At 43.3% G+C, this 16,255-nt stretch overlaps 1 protein-coding gene across 1 annotated transcript in view; it reads right to left on the bottom strand.

The window, feature by feature from the left end:
• Positions 1-16,255, bottom strand: part of WWTR1 (WW domain containing transcription regulator 1) — a 133,222-nt gene that overhangs the window by 50,446 nt on the left and 66,521 nt on the right. The window contains exon 3 of the mRNA XM_036115647.2: positions 4,082-4,218. Within this exon, the coding sequence (XP_035971540.1) occupies positions 4,082-4,218 (137 nt within the window). The remainder of the gene's footprint in view (positions 1-4,081; positions 4,219-16,255) is intronic.

The raw sequence follows: 16,255 nt of genomic DNA, 5'->3' as shown, positions 1-16,255 counted from the left end.
TGTCCTATATATTAGAATAGGGCCTGTGTAGAGTCCTTTTCTCCCCGTTTGTTTCATTTCCCCCCTCCTTCAAAAAAATCCAGTGGGTATTAATGGTGATTAATGAGACAACAACCCACTTAAAAGATACAAGGTCCTACCCGGTTTGAAAAAAAATCAACTTTCACATGTACAGTCATTTTCCCCCTTCACTGTTACATAAAATCGAGGACTCTAAGCAAGTTGTCAGCCCCAAGCAATACGGCTTCCACCCAGAGATCATCTCTCCTCTTAACTCTCTGATGTTCTCCAAGGTCTTCCTTTCTTCTTCCATTCACTGGGCATCTCTAGAGACTGAGACACAAAGGTCACCAATCTGCTCAGACAGAATCAAGTAGGATAAAACCTGACAGAAAACCTGATTTGGCAAATACAAAAGCAAAAATCTCAGTTAAAAACTAGACCAAGCCAGAGATGTTATTTGAAATAAAAATTAAAAAAAAAATTTTTTTTTCATTTTTCCCCTGCAGAGTCTATCTCATTTTACTTAGGCATTTGAAAAATTAGTGAGTTTAGATACACAACAAATCTGCCATCCCACATAGATGGCTTTCACTGGATACTGATGCAGTAACAAACAAAAGTTTACTCCATTTTTACAAGTCACTCACTTAAGGACACCTTTAAGAGTAGGTCTCTTCTCTGCCAGTTAAAATACGATTTGACTTACAAGCTACATTTCAGGAATAGATCCACTGAAAAAATAAGGTATTCACTGATAAGCTTCTTGGGGGGAAAGGGGGGCACGCGCTGAAATATTTCCACCAGGGGGCGCTATACTCACTGAAAGTAATAAACACAGTGTTCCTAATTTAAAGCACTTTGCGCTCTAACTCGCCCAAAATAAATCTTTTTTTTCTTGAGAGCTTTTAGGATGAACAATGAAATTATCTTCAAATCTAACACTGAATAAAATATAAAACTTTTCAGGGCGCCTGGGTGGCTCAGTCATTAAGCGTCTGCCTTCGGCTCAGGTCATGATCCCAGGGTCCTGGGATCGAGCCCCGCATCGGGCTCCTGCTTGGCGGGAAGCCTGCTTCTCCCTCTCCCACTCCCCCTATTTGTGTTCCCTCTCTCGCTGTGTCTCTCTCTGTCAAATAAATAAATAAAATCTTAAAAAAAAAAAAAAAAAGAAAATATAAAACTTTTCTTTCCACAAAGAATAATGTCAATAATAAGAATAAAACAATTATAGCTTGTTATGTGCCAGGCACCAGATCTATGCTCTTTACATATATAAGCTCATATAATCTCTTCATACTATAATAATAATCTTCATTTTACATATAAGGAAACTAAGGCAAAATTAAGTAACTTAACAGGGTCATCAACGCTAGTAATGGGCAAAGCCAGGTTTCAAATTCTGACAGTCTGATTCCCAAATCCATGAACCTAACCTACAGTAAAACATAGAATCCAAAAAAAAAAAAAGATTTACTTCTGAATGTATTTAGCAATATCATAGATTATATCACAGCTCTAGAAACATATACAATTAGCTATTTAAAGGTACTAATTTTATCATCTTGTAATAATAATAGATGTTATAGTAATATTACATATATATTATATACTATAATAATAATATTAACTGCATTTTGACATTCTCACCTGTACCTAAACACCTCCCTGTAAAGGAGACATACCACTTAAGTTCACTTAGTCGTTAGCCATATTCTATTGAAAAGACCAAAATTCAGATTGAAGAAGTAGAAGGACCTGCTTTTTATAGTTTTAAAAATTGATAATAAGAGTATAAACTACAGTAGAGCTATATAGCCTGAAATAACATATTCTGAATAAATCACTCATTATTAGGACCACATTGTGACTTTCTAAATTAGCCCCAGTCTTTGGTGCTCACTTGGCATTGTTATCTGTCTATCCTTGGGACACATCTGTGATTCTCTATAGGCTAGGAACACTTTTTGTAATGGACAAATATTCAAATAGTGTTAGGAAAAAACCCGGAATGTGCCTTGAGAAATTGACTGCTTCGATTTATTAGAAATCTGGAAAGTATAACTCAGCAACAAGTAAACATGGTACCGACATTCAGATTCCAAATTCTTTAGATATACTTTACCAATAATTGTGCTTTTGCAGGGAAGGGGCTGGCCCTCGTGCACAGGCCGACTCGCATGTGCCTTCAGTGTTAAGTTTCAAGCATTCAAGTTCCTTTTAATTTAATTAGTCCACTTTGTACTTGCTGCACAACTTTTAAAAATGAAGGCAAGTACAGCATAAACAAGGATATTCATTCCAGTACTGTGTATACTAGCAACACACTAGTAACAACCTAAATATCCATCAGATGGGGGTTGCCAGTTAAATACACTAATCATGGCATATCACTATGTTGAGACGATTAGGAAATCTTTTACAAGAATAAGGCAGCTCTGTATGTACAGATACCAAAGCAGAAGAGGAGAGGTGCAGAACAGTAGGTCGAGGATGCTAGCATTCATGGGAAGATACGCATCCCCCGACCGGAGGCACTAGAGAACTCCAGGAATGGGGATCCGGCAAAAACTTACTTTTTGAACAATGCTTCGAAGAAGTGTTTGCATTTTTTTAAACGAAGTCCATGAAGACTTTTTTTCCAATTATAATGGATTATAAAAGTTAATACTTTAATAATCAGTCTTTAGAATTTTTAATGAAAATTAAATGGCTAAAAGAAACCTTGAAACTCATCTAATGCTACCTAATTTGTGGTTTCTTTACTAAGCTTGCAACTGCTTTCTATTTGAGCTCTTATATATTTGGGACAAATGAGTCATGGGAAGTTTCGGTTTACCACTGCTGGTAGAAGCATTGGTACCATTTTCCTTGATCTGCCTGTTAGATATGGGACACGACAGAAGTTATTCCAAGTTGTTTGCTTCTGGATATATTTTACATCTGCAAGCTTTAAAATGGTAGATCCAGACTTCCTGGAAGAACAGACAATATATTTACTTGAAGCTGACTCGGGTTTACTTGAGTTCATACTCACTTTGGCTAAGTCACAGAGTGAGGGAAGGTGTCTGGGAATAATGCTTCCATTTTTACCCTGTTCATTCCTGAAAAATCCAACAGGAGATTCTTTTCACTCTAAAAGTAACTATTCTGTGTATAAAGCAGTATCTGGATATCTGATCTTAAATGGAAATGTTACCTGAAAACGGCACCGTCTTTTGTAAAACTTTAAAAGTACCCTTTATTCTTAGCCTTTGGAAGGGGAGTCCAGGGGGAATGACTACAATAGAAGCTGATTACTTACATTGTTGCAGTGTATTAATTCACATCAGATCATCTCTAGTGGGCAGAATTTCAGTTCTTCTTTAGTAAAGGCAATTAGCAGAAAATAATCTTTTCTCAATTCTAAAATCACACTTAAACATTCTAAATGAGGTGAAGAGTAAGCTGCATTGTCCTGGGGCAGGTATCTCGAGAAGCCCTCTGCAGATTAGGTAAAGGCTGAATGCCTTCTAAACCACAGCAGCCTCAGTTCAAACTCCAAACTCTGCTATCCACAAGCTGTATGACCTTGAGAAAGCTTCCTCATCTGTAAAATGGGAATGCTATCACACTTCTTGTAGGGTTGTTGTGAGTTGAATGAGATAAGGCATGAAAGCACTTAGCCTGGTGTCAATCACACATTATGCAAAATAATAATAATAAAAGAAGGAAAGAAAGGGATTTGAGATCAGATCTGCACCTTTGGCAGTCTTCAGGAACCCAATTCACAGAATGGAGGTGTGTACTTGCCTTAGCCTGGATGAAGAGAGGAGGCCTAAGTGATTTTTAAAAACACTCCACTGAGGCAACTGAAGGAGATGCTGGAACCACAGTGTGAACCTAGGTAGCAATAATGTGAACTGGTAGCAAGGACGCCATGAAAAAAGGCAAAGGTGGCAGAAGGGTAATGCACCCCAAGAACTCAAGAACTATCTGGGTGCACAAGTCGACACCGAGACAACCAGAGCTGCTTCTGAGCTCCAGAGCCTCTGGGTTAAACACCTGTTCATTCAGCTCCAAGTGGATGCTTTGGGCTTACCGAGATTCGGCTGAGACACGGCCATGGACCTCTGGGGTGCTGGGGTGGAAGTGGCCGCAGGGTGGAGGTTCATAGGATTCAGAGGCTGATTCATCGCCTTCCTAGGGTCTTGCCATGTGGTGATTTTTTCTATGTGACTAAAAGAAGGAAAACAATTATCTTTTTAATTGTCAGCATGATTATCATTATCACCATCACCAATAACAGTTAAATGACGCTGACGCTGGCTCTTCTTCCCGTAGGATCTGCTTACACATGGCTGACACACTGTTTATTTTCATCCAAGGTCACCCTTGCCCACATACCCCTCCATCCAAGGGCCCCGGCAGGGACTCTCTGAATACAAGCACATGACTTAGTTGTCCCAGCCGCCCCTAGATGCAAAAACCCCTCTTAAAGGTTTTCTGCCCCACCAGTGTATCTCCTCCCAGCCAAGGAGCCTTGACTCCCCAGCTCCTCAGATGCTTCCCTGCCATTCAATCACTGGGATGCCATGGCGGGAACTCCTCTCCCAAAGCAGGACCCTGCTCTCCTGCCCGGCCAACCCTCCTACGCTCCCCGGATCATATAACTGACATAACGAGGACACCTCTGCCGGGCTCAGCCAAAGACAGGGCTCTCGAAACCAACCTCGTAAACATGACATGACTGAGCTCTTACTAAGAGCAAGGAAGGCACTGTGAGGTCCACACAGGTAATACAGAAAACCCTCAAGAAGCTTATGTTCGACTCAGCAAGGTTAACAACTGTGTAGCTAGAGTATACAGAATAGCAGGAATTAAGTATAGGAAGATAGATTATGGAGAAACCCAAATGTCAAGGCATGAAGGTTTCTGAGGGCAAAAGACATGATTAGACTTTTGGTCATACACAACTTCCAGTATTTGTTATTGTGACTTAATCTCAGAGAAACTGGCCCAACATAAGCTTCTGTCCAGAGTTTCCATATGTCCTTAGAAAGATGGACAGGACCTCCAGCTTTGTCTGCCTCCTCCCAAACCAAATCATACGTCATTCCTGGTGCTTTACGTACCCCATGCCATAAACTCTTTTCTGAGATTTTCCTATATTTTTCTTTTAAAGATGAGCATAATCATCTGGTGCCGTAACTTTGTTTTACGAACTGTATCGGAGTTCTCTCTATAGTTATCAAAGACAACAAACTCTGATAGCAGAAACTAAATGTCAGCCTTTTGTTCTAAGCCCTGCAACTAGGTTTGCCTCTCCCAAAGCAATAGTCGCTGTCAACCCCCACACACTACAGACCCTTCTAGATCCATATGAAAAGGAGCATGATTGTTCTTTCAGTTAAACACACCTTAATTTTGAACAACAATGGCTCCCTTTGAATCTTTAGCATAGCAAACCACCATTACTATCATTTAATTTAATCCTAAATCAGTGCAATCTCCCTCGCTGGAGTTGTATTTTTCTTTTCTTTTGCATCTGTTTCCTCGCATTTGAATGCTGCCGCTGCTAAACTTCTTCAGATTTCTTTATCCTAGACAGCAAGTTATTGCACGGGGAACTCATCCACTGCCTTGAGTGAAAATTTGGATGTTTTCCCAAGGAAGGCCTTTAAATGAGTGTGATTTAAAAAAAAAAAAAAAAAGGCTTGGTAAAGGAAGCGTAACTAAGTTTAACTGTTGCGTTTCCATACAGGAAAAGCTATCAAGAGTCTTCAAAACATAATCCAAAATGAACGGGGAAGAATAAAAATGTTAAAACCAAGACTGTCCTGTTCAGAAAAACACAAATAGGGGGGAAAGACTGAACTAAAGAGATGACAATCACTTACTCACGCACAAAAAGTTGAAAAAGAAAGGAACAATAGTCTTAGTTACACCTTCAGTTTAACGATTATAATTCTGTTGAAAGCTTTCATAAAATCCTTTTGTCAACTTCTGGTCAAGTGGAAACTCATCACCAGCCTCAGGGGATTTGTCATCGTCCTTCAGAGTCAGGAACCAATTGATGAGGATGTCAGAGTTAAGTAAACTCCCTTTAGCAAAGTAATTAGAGCTAAGAAACCCTTTGACTAACATTCCTTCAGGACCTACATTATTAAAACATGTTTTTCCTAGGTAGGTCTGTCCTACATACTTTTCACATGGTACCGGAAGGAAAGGAATCCTTCTCTCTTTCACGAGCCTTTCTTAGACCCTCTGATACCATGGATCTCGATGCTTCGGCAGAAGCAGCAAGAGCACAGCCGCAGTGAGAGAGAGTGATGCACGTCTGCTGGGGTCCGACACACAGCTACTGGTCAGTGGTAGGAATGACACAGGGGCCGGGGCAATGCATTCCCAAATGCTGGTCCCCACTCTCCTCTCTCATTCTGAACCAGTGGGTTGTGGCCCCCTGAATCTGGGGAGAGCAGAGAGGCCCGCACCCCAAGTGGTAAGTGAGCCCAGCTTGCCTAAGGACGTCTCCACAGCTGGCTAGCCTCCATCCCCCAGAACAGAGTGCTGGGGCGTTCTGGGAGGACCCTCTGGCCCCATCTCAGAGAGGTCTGGCCCCAAAGAGGTACAACTCAGCCGCGGCTTCCAAGTCCTAGAACTCCCCCAGGACCGTGGGAGCCTCCTCGGCCCACCCTTCAAAGCCCATGCCCAGCCAACGCTTTGAAAGCAGTTTTGTTCCCAGCAGATTTGTTAATTAAAAGTGTCACTCACGGTATTCCCCAAAGACTAGAGTACAAGAGGGAGTCTTAAGTGAGCAGTTCTCATTGCTCAGAAACAACTCTGAGCAGAAAGCCACTGGAATTCCCAGCCTCTGCACACCCACCCGTCGACCCGACAGCAGCTTTGCTCTAACGCTCGGCTCCTAGATGTCCAGGGTGGCTCCCAGTCTGAATGCCAAAAGCAAGGGCATTGCTCACAAGAACTTGATACATCGCTCATGATTGGATTTGAAAGCTACATTCTGCTATTGTTCAAATCATTTCGCGGCTGTCGCCCCGTTCCCGAAGGCAGGCTGAACCACTGGCTCTTTCACACTGCTGTCTCATCTCCACTCCCTCTGAGTTACTGACTCATTTCCTTTCTCGGATTTCTCAGTGTAACCTTGCTGTCTGCCAGGACCCGCAGTTGAGTTGGATGAATCCCCACTGCCCTGCTGCTCCCACCTCTTCCCCGATTTCACTCCCTTGCTGCCGAGTCTTACCTCAACCCAATGTCTCTGCTGTTTCTAAAAGTCTCCTCTCTCCTGAAAATTTATGTGTGTGTGTGTGTCTTCAATCTGCCTACGTATGTGTGTTCGATGAATACATATGCTGTACCATTCTTGTATTAGAAAATGGAACAAAAAAGGAAAAAAGATAACAAACTATTGACGGTGATACATGAAAATAATAGGCCCACTGGTGCTTTTTTTTTTTTTTCTTATCAAAACTCTCTTGTACTTCCCAGGTTTTTAACAGTGACTATGTGTTGTTTTCATAAGCAGTAAAAACAAAAATACTCAGGAAGATACAACATGACAAAAAGGAAAATGATGCATGGTCATGCAGGTCACAGGGTACTAAAATGTGATTGAAGATAAACTGTAGCCTGGGCTTGTCACTGTCGTGGGGCAAAGAAAGAACTAAGGAAATGGAATCAATCACCTGGCCCCATGTTGTTTATAAGGAAAAAGAACACCAGTTCCGAAGGAAAAGGAAAACTTTTCCTGACACCAAAAGGCCTCTTTCCTGGGCTAAAAATAAAAAAAAAATAAAATAAATAAAGCTTCTAAGGGTTTCACAGGGAGACCCTGGGTGCCTGTAACAAAGATAATGGGAATGGTCTTCTCTTTCTTTGGCGGCCCCTTTGACCACCATTTCCCAGACTGTCTCATTCCACAGTCGCAGAAAGAACAAACCAACTCCTCACCTCCAGCCACATCGGGAGCCTCTGCTCAGAGAAGTGTCCAGGTCGGAAAAGAGCTTCAGCTGTTTAGGAACTGCAGCTTTCGCTCAGGGGCAGGAAAGGTCGACACTTCTCTAAGATGTTTGGCTGAAAAACTGTTGTGTGAAATAATTTTTCCTTCTTGAATTAATATGTTCTTCAATAGAGACATAGATTTAGAAAGCCATTTTATTTACTAGGGAAATTCTGTGAGGTTGAAAAGTCGTTGAAATGAGCAGAAGAGAAGGCAGCCTCGCCACCCTCCTGGTCTCTCGCCACCCTCCAGGTCTCCCGCCCCTCTCCACCTGGTCCCTCCCATTAGCCTCCAGGGGATCATTAACTTAGTTCCTATTTCCTCCCCTCCAGCCTCCTGCGTGACCTTTCACCTTGAAGCATGAGCACAAGGGCCTCCAGGTTTCCCCTCCTCCAGTCTTTCTGGTTTTCCTCCAACCTTCGTCCCTTCCCCCACCCCTTCTGACAATCCGCTCTCCATCCCACCCCTAGACTCATATCCCAAGGACAGCTGGGATCCAAGTCACCCGTGGGTCCTTGGTCTGCCTGTGAAATAAAAGTACTACTCACATCGGCATCTTCCAGACACACAACCTACTGGTGCGACACTGCGTGTTCTGGAAAGTTCAAAGTCTTGCGTCACACATACCTGAGGGTTTTTTGTTGTTGTTGTTTTTTAAAGATCGTATTTATTTATTTGACAGAGAGAGCAAGTATGAGCAGGGGGAGTGGCAGAGGGAGAGGGAGAAGCAGGCTCCCCACTGAGCAGGTCACCTGACACGGGGCTTGATCCCAGGACCCAGAGATCATGACCTGAGCCGAAGGCAAATGCTTAGCCTACTGAGCCACCCAGGTGCCCACACATGTCTGAGTTTTAATGTTACCTCTGACCCTATGTGACCCTGTTGGACAAGCCACTTCGCCCATCCTGGTCTCAGCACCCAGATCCACGAGATAGGAGTAAAAGAAGCTAACAAACGCACCGGTTTCTTGTTGCAAGGGTAAAATGGGTCTCTTCAGGGAAAATAATGACAGCCAAAGTCACGTGCAGATTTCACGACCAGTTCACAGGGCTTCCCAAGCTCACCTCCCCAGCAGTGAATGTATAGAAGGCCACCACAAGCCCAAGGCTGACAACGTGGGTTCAAGTTTACTCACCAGCATGAACTGTACACCTATTGCGCACAATGCGCTAGGCAGGTATAAAAATAAAAAGCATTTTGTAAATATAAAACCCTGACTAGCAGCAGAACCGTTAAAAGCAGAGATAAAATCTTATCTGTAAAAATAGAACCCACCGGCTTCTTACAGCCCAGGAAAAGGCCTGGCGTTTTTGGATGAATTTATCCTCCAGCCCATGACCTATTACACTAACTTTATGGAAGGAAGCCACACAACAAAGACTTTCTGAAATAGAGAAGGTCTATGTAATACATTTTGTATTGCTGGAAGCATACAAAGATATAAAAATAGAAATGATTCTGAGTGCTTGCTTTTGAAAAAATTTAGAGTTCTTAGCAACATAAGCGGCTCGCCTATTTCTATGGGCAAAGATTTCATCTTTCAATATAAGTGTTTGCCATTTTACTCCCCCTCCTCTCCACCCTCACTGCTTTAATATATTCGAGTTTCACATTAGCGTCAGACATTACTCAGGGCTCGCTGCCAGCAACAGAGCTGTTAGGACGGGACTTAGAAGTAGCCTCCAACCGGCCTCTTCTTTTCCACCACAAACGAGCTAGGCAGTTAAAGAGAACCACACCAATGAAATGGGAATTTAAAGGCAGCCTGGGGTTATAAAACCAAGGCCGACTGATTCAAAACTTAATTCACATTCAATGCCACTTGGTTCCAGTCCCGTGACAATCCCAGGCTCTCTTCAAGTTCTCCCTTCACTCTCTCTTTTTGGGGGGTGCTAATATTTCTCTTCCAATGGAACATAAGCTCTTTCGATGACAGAAATGACCCTATGGGGCATAGCAAAGTGCTCTGTACATAGTAAGCATTTGCAAAACAATACCCTTGCAACCCCCATAATAGTCACAAACCCAATTTAGGGCATAAGTAAACTGTCTTTTTTTATTTATTTTTTTTAAGATTTTTATTTATTTGACAGAGAGAGAGAGAGCACACAAGCAGGGGAAGCGGCAGGCAGAGGGAGAGGCTGAACAGGGAACCCGACTCAGGACTCGATCCCAGGACCTCAGGATCATGACCTGAGCCGAAGGCAGACACTTAACCAAGACACTAAAATGTTTTCTGATTTACCAGACCAATTCACCACCCTCTTTAATGTGATCACAAATGTACATACACTGAGGATTATTTGCTTAAAAAGTGCTAAATGAACTTTGCAACTTGTTGTGGTGAACCAGTCGAATTAAACCCATCAGTGTTAAAAATGGAAATTGAAACAGATTTCCGTGAGGTTGATAATTTCCCAGAGGGGGCTTGCCAAGTGAGTTTGATCCATTGTCAGCAGACAACAAACTCTATGCCAATATTTAATCCTGTGCCAGATGGCAAGAAGACTTGTCCAAGACTCACGTTAAAGTTCTGAAAATATTCCCCAGTTAGAATTAAAAATACAAAGAGGCAAAACACTGGTTTACTTTTTTGTTGTATTTCGGGAATAAATGCTGCCTGTGTCTCAATTACATTCAACATGCTGGCAGTGTGTTCTTATTTAAATTTCGAGGCCTAGGAAATGACACATCATATCTTACTCATATCTTGCATTTCTTTGAGTGGCGCCTTTTGTTTTTTTGCCAGTGGTACTTAGCTCTTCCGACAGACACCAGAGGTGGATCTTAACAATGAGAACAAAGACAGCTGGGCGTGCGCACTTACTAATTCTCCCAGGCCCAGATGTACATTCTCTCCAAGTTACTTCCTCTGCTGTCCCCTAAAACCAGAACGTAGCGGAAACTGATCACATGTGAGCCCCTGAGCCCCACTGCGGGACAGCTCACAGCCCACTTCTCAACTGGCAACTCAACCTGATTAGTAGCCATCCAGTAAGCTGTTCCCCGATGCTCAACCCTATCAGTCCAGTTGGATAATGGGGAGCAGGCTTCTGAACTATAATACACTGACAATCGGAAATAAAGTGCTGGCATTTCACCTGGCTGAACAGATGTTTTATTTCATTTCCAAAGCCACCCAACTCCTTCCCAGGTTTTCATCCTTCCTACTGTCACCCTAATCGGTGATTCTTTGCCTTTACAAAGCAGCTTTCATAACACTGTAGTTGGTTACAATTCTTCTTCTGTTCTGCCCAAATCCTGAACAGTACCATCTCTTGCTGGTCCAACGCATTAGAATAAAAGATACAAAGAGGTAAAAAGTTAGGCTGCAAAGGTACATCGCTGACATATCCATTAGCGAAGCATTTGTATCATTCCCAGATTAAATCCCAAAGCCATAAAGACACCCTCATGCCATACAATAAAGGTGACTGTTCACATAATGGAAGTGTGCCTCATGAGAAAGCTCATCCTTCTTTGAAACCACAAGGAATTTATAGTTGAAAGGTTCTGGTCAGATTTTCACTTAGGCAGCTCATCAAACATCGCTGCAGTCTATGACGCAGGCATAATAACTCATAGATAAATAGGGGATTTTTTAGGATCCTCTAATAAAAGATGACACAAGACCAGAAGCATTATTTTGGTGCATGTTTCCGGTCTCCACCATTCACTTGCCAATTCAACAACATTTCTGAGTCCTCTGGAATTCTGAATGAATGGCAGGGACTGTATTTTTAACTACCAGGCTCTAATCCTCGACTTCCATCACGGCCGTGCCAAGAAGCCTCCCCTTGTTTAAATTAGCAGCAGTGGTGGCCGCGGCAGCACACAAGGTCCCCTAGCACTTCCGTTGCAGCCAGCTGCGGCGATCTATCTCCTCAAATCCTCTTCACCGAGCGAGCACTGCCGCCTTTTCTGCAGACTCGGTCCCAAACCCGCTCCGTCGGGGCAGGAGCTGAGTCAAGGAGCGCTGCCGTCAGCCCCACAGTGCAGTGTGAGCCCACTTGAGGCTGTCACATGCACAGTTCCCACGGGGTCTTACGTTCCTACAGAGCACTGCTGCCGGGGTGGGGAGGAAGGGGACACGATGAATGTGCCCCTCCCGGAGAAAACCACTTTGGGAAGCCAGTGACTCAGCAACACAGGCCCAGGGTGGGACACAGCCACCTCACCTCAGACGGTGAGCCACTGTGTTAGAGGTACCCCGACATCGCCCAACACGGGCAAACCTGCCTTCACCTCTGCAAACTGAACCAAACTCTTCCTTTTTTTTTTGTTTTTAAGATTTTATTTTTTATTTATTTGTCAGAGAGAGAGAGAGAGAGAGCACAAGCAGGAGAAGCGGCAGGCAGAGGGAGAAGCAGGCTTCCCGCCGAGCAGGGAGCCTGATGCAGGACTCCATCCCAGGACCCTGGGATCATGACCTGAGCCGAAGGCAGACGCTTAACCGACTGAGCCACCCAGGCGCCCCGAACCAAACTCTTCCTTAACCTTATTTTTCCTGTGCCCTAAAAAAGCAAGAAGAAAAAGAGAAGGACTGGGATTTTGTTTGCTTGTTTGCCGTAGGCGAAGAGCCCTATTAAAGAAGTTTGGCTTCTCTGCGATTTTATTATCAACACTTAGCATTTTTGCCTCTTCTCATGTCAGGATCAATAGTGCTCCTTTTTTTTTTTTTTAAAGATTTTATTTATTTATTTATTTATTTATTTGACAGAGAGAGACACAGCAAGAGAGGGAACACAAGCAGGGGGAGTGGGAGAGGGAGAAGCAGGCTTCCCGCTGAGCAGGGAGCCAGATGCGGGGCTCGATCCCAGGACCCTGGGATCATGACCCGAGCTGAAGGCAGACGCTTAATGACTGAGCCACCCAGGCGCCCCAGGATCAATACTGCTCTTAAAAGATTTATAAATCACGCTAAATTTCTCCTGTGGAAACCAAACGACAATGTAAGAGTTTATTTCACTATGTTTTATTTCCAGATACCAAGTGTATTTTCCCACTTTCCCCTTTTTCACAAACAAAAACGGGGTGGGAATGAGAAGTGGAGAAAGGACGAGGTTCTTTATGAATGGTGAATTCTAGAATTATCAACAGGCAGTAGAATGCGTTCATCCATTTATTCATTCGACAAGCGCTTACAACAGGGACTTCCATGGGGACTCAGTTCCCAGAATCAGTTTTGGAGAATGTGGAAATGTGGGGTGTGGTGAAAGGAACAACTGAAAATCCTTTAAATGGCACATGATGTGCAGTCTAACTAGGCTTTGTGTACTTTCAGGAAAAGTCCAAGACAGCCACTTCCCTCCAGGGTTAAGACATGGTACTGTTTCTACAGCCAAGCTCCAGATGAAGTGATGCTGTCCCCAAGTACTTATGTTGGGATTTGCGTGTAGTGTCGAATTCGTGCCACTTAAACAGGCATACAGCCCTAAGTGCCTTGTCATCTTCCGCGCCAACATGGACCTATCAGCAGACGATCCAGTGTGGGCCCTAGGAGCTGGCAATCAAATTGGCGGGGAGGTAGTGGCCAAGAAATAAGGAATGGTGTGGAGGTTAACAGAGCACAAATCCTGTTTTTATTGTTATTACAAATGGTCCAGAGCCTGACATTCTGTCTCGATAGCTATGTGTTCGATACGCTCCCCATATCAGCTGGGTCTGACATCTGGGGAGCAGCTTTAATCTCGCAATCATTTTTTAAAAGAAGTTTGTTTTTAAGCCCACTGAGTTACTTTAAATACTAAAATACTTTGAAAATTGTTTTTCCAGGCTCTCCGTGCCCAGCACATGTTTCGACGTGTTGTTTTTCCAGTTGTTCTTCCAGTGTCTTAGATGATGGACCGCTTGCCTGCTCCGAAGCCACTCTGGACAGAAAACAGCTCAGCTGAACTGCAAATGCCCTCCTTTCTCTTCTTTCTAATGGGGACAACTGAATTAAATGTCACTTGCCCAAAAGAAGAGGGCAAAGCCTCCTCAAAACCAAAAATTCTTCTGGATTCGTCTAGCTTCGCTTCTATTCAGGCGAAGAGATTCAATTCCTTTGTGTTGGTTTTGTTTTTCTAAGTTCTGAGAAGAGGATGAGCCACACTGGGCTCCGGTCATCGGAGCCACTGTGTGCACGTGCTTGGGAGACATGACCCAGCTGGCACAGGAGAAGAGACTGGCCTGGACCCCACCCCCATCTGGAGAAACACTGGAGTGCTTTTCAGAGCCAGCGTCCCAATTTTGCAAGAAATGATTTGGAGGATGGAAGACAAAAACTGAGGCATTAAAAGAGACTGACTTAAGCTTCAGAGGCAGGGAGGGGAGAGGACCACTGGAGACCTAGAAAATCACCGGGCAACACTACTTAGGTTTCGTGTTTTAAACCCAGCCCCCGGGGGCGCCTGGGTGGTTCAGTCGGTTAAGCGTCTGCCTTCAGCTGAGGTCATGATACCAGGGTGCTGGGATCGAACCCTACATTGGGCTCCCTGCTCAGCGGGGAGTCTGCTTCTCCCTCACCCTCTGCCTGCCGTTCTACCTACTTGTGCTCTCTCTCTCTCTGTCAAATAAATAAAAATTAAAAAAAAAATAAACTCAGCCCACATATCCTTTCACATGTATTTCTTGGCATCTTTGGTTGAAAGTATCACCCAAATGAGGCAGAACATTCCATGGTATTCTTGAACTTTGCCTCTGCTATTAAACAGCTAAGGGAACACTGTAATTTCACCTAGCATCTCCAGGCCTCAGTGTCCTCCACTGTAAAATGGGCATAAAAATATCCATTTCATGAGGTTGTTTTGAATAGTCCATCAAATAACAAAAATAAAGCACCTGCACAGTGCCACACAGAGATGGCACTCTAAATATTTTTTTTTTAAGATTTATTTATTTGAAAGAGAGTGCACATGCACGTGAGGGGCAGAACATGGCGCAGAACTCAATCCCACGACCCACGAGATCACGACTGGAGCCGAAACCAAGAGTTGGTCGCTTAACCAACTGAGCCACCCAGGTGCCCCATGACACTATACATATTAACTCCCCCTTTATCCCTTATGAAAATCTATCCCAATGGTTGAAAGGGATCTGAGGAATTCAAATGCACAAACATCAGCAAACATACTATGGTACAATGAACCCAAGAAAATGGGGGAAATAATAGTGAACATCAATTCACTCTAAAAACTATAGATATACTTGATTTCACATACAGTGACTAATAACTGATTTAGAGAAAAAATATTTTCAAAAGACAAAAGAACTAGTTAACCCCCAGGCCTCGGGTGGTTCCTCCACCTTTGTTTTGGTTTGGTTTTTCTTTGTTTGTTTGCTTGCTTTGCATTGTAATAATATCAACTCTCAGATCCAGTGTAAGAAAAAGCCAGAGCTAACAGTGCTGTAGTGTCTTCGTCAGGGAGGCACTTCCGGTGGTGATGGGCATCCCATGTCAGCACACAAGACTTTCTGCCCACGGACTTTAGCTTGAAGTGAAAAGCAAGATAAGATCGAACACTAGAAAAATAATATCTGATGGCTTTCCATTTTTTCCTAACAGCAACGCTCAGGAAATTTTAGGCCAATTTAGTTTTGTAATCATTTACAAGGTGACAATCGTTCGCCCCCACGGTTCACCCCAAAATATAGGTACAGATCAGTTATAGAAATGCAAGAAGACCTGAAGCTTCTGTGACTCCACAAATGGAAAAACAAATTTAGCCTAAAACGTACTATAGTTTTATACAAAACATGTTTATGCAAACTCCAGATAGAGTTAACCTTGTACCCACAGGTGGAGGTTTAATAAAAAAATAGACTATTGCTTTAATTTTTACTTAACAAAGAACAGAAACATGTATCTGTTTCAATTTTTCATGACTTATTTCCCCATCCAAACCCCACTGTTCTTCACTAAAGTAGCTGGCATTATTTCTCATATAAAATAAACATCTGGGGCACCTGGGTGGCTCAGTCGGTTAAGCAGCTGCCTTCGGCTCAGGTCATGATCCCAGGGTGCTGGGATCAAGCCCCGCATCGGGCTCCCTGCTCAGCGGGGAGTCTGCTTCTCCCTCTCCCACTCCCCCTGCTTGTGTTCCCTCTCTGGCTGTGTCTCTCTCTGTTAAATAAAATCTTAAAAAAAAAAAAAAAAAGATGGGAAAAAAGCTTTGATAACCAGTCTGAATAACCAAATCAAAAAACAAAGTGACACTAGATTTGGTAACATCTAAACAAAAGCAATAACAATTTGGCAATAATGGTGACCCTTA

The sequence above is a fragment of the Halichoerus grypus genome, chromosome 1, assembly GCF_964656455.1.
Source record: "Halichoerus grypus chromosome 1, mHalGry1.hap1.1, whole genome shotgun sequence".
Classification (NCBI taxonomy): domain Eukaryota; kingdom Metazoa; phylum Chordata; class Mammalia; order Carnivora; family Phocidae; genus Halichoerus; species Halichoerus grypus.
Note: the sequence above shows the minus strand (reverse complement) of the source record. Positions and strands in the feature narration are given on the sequence as shown.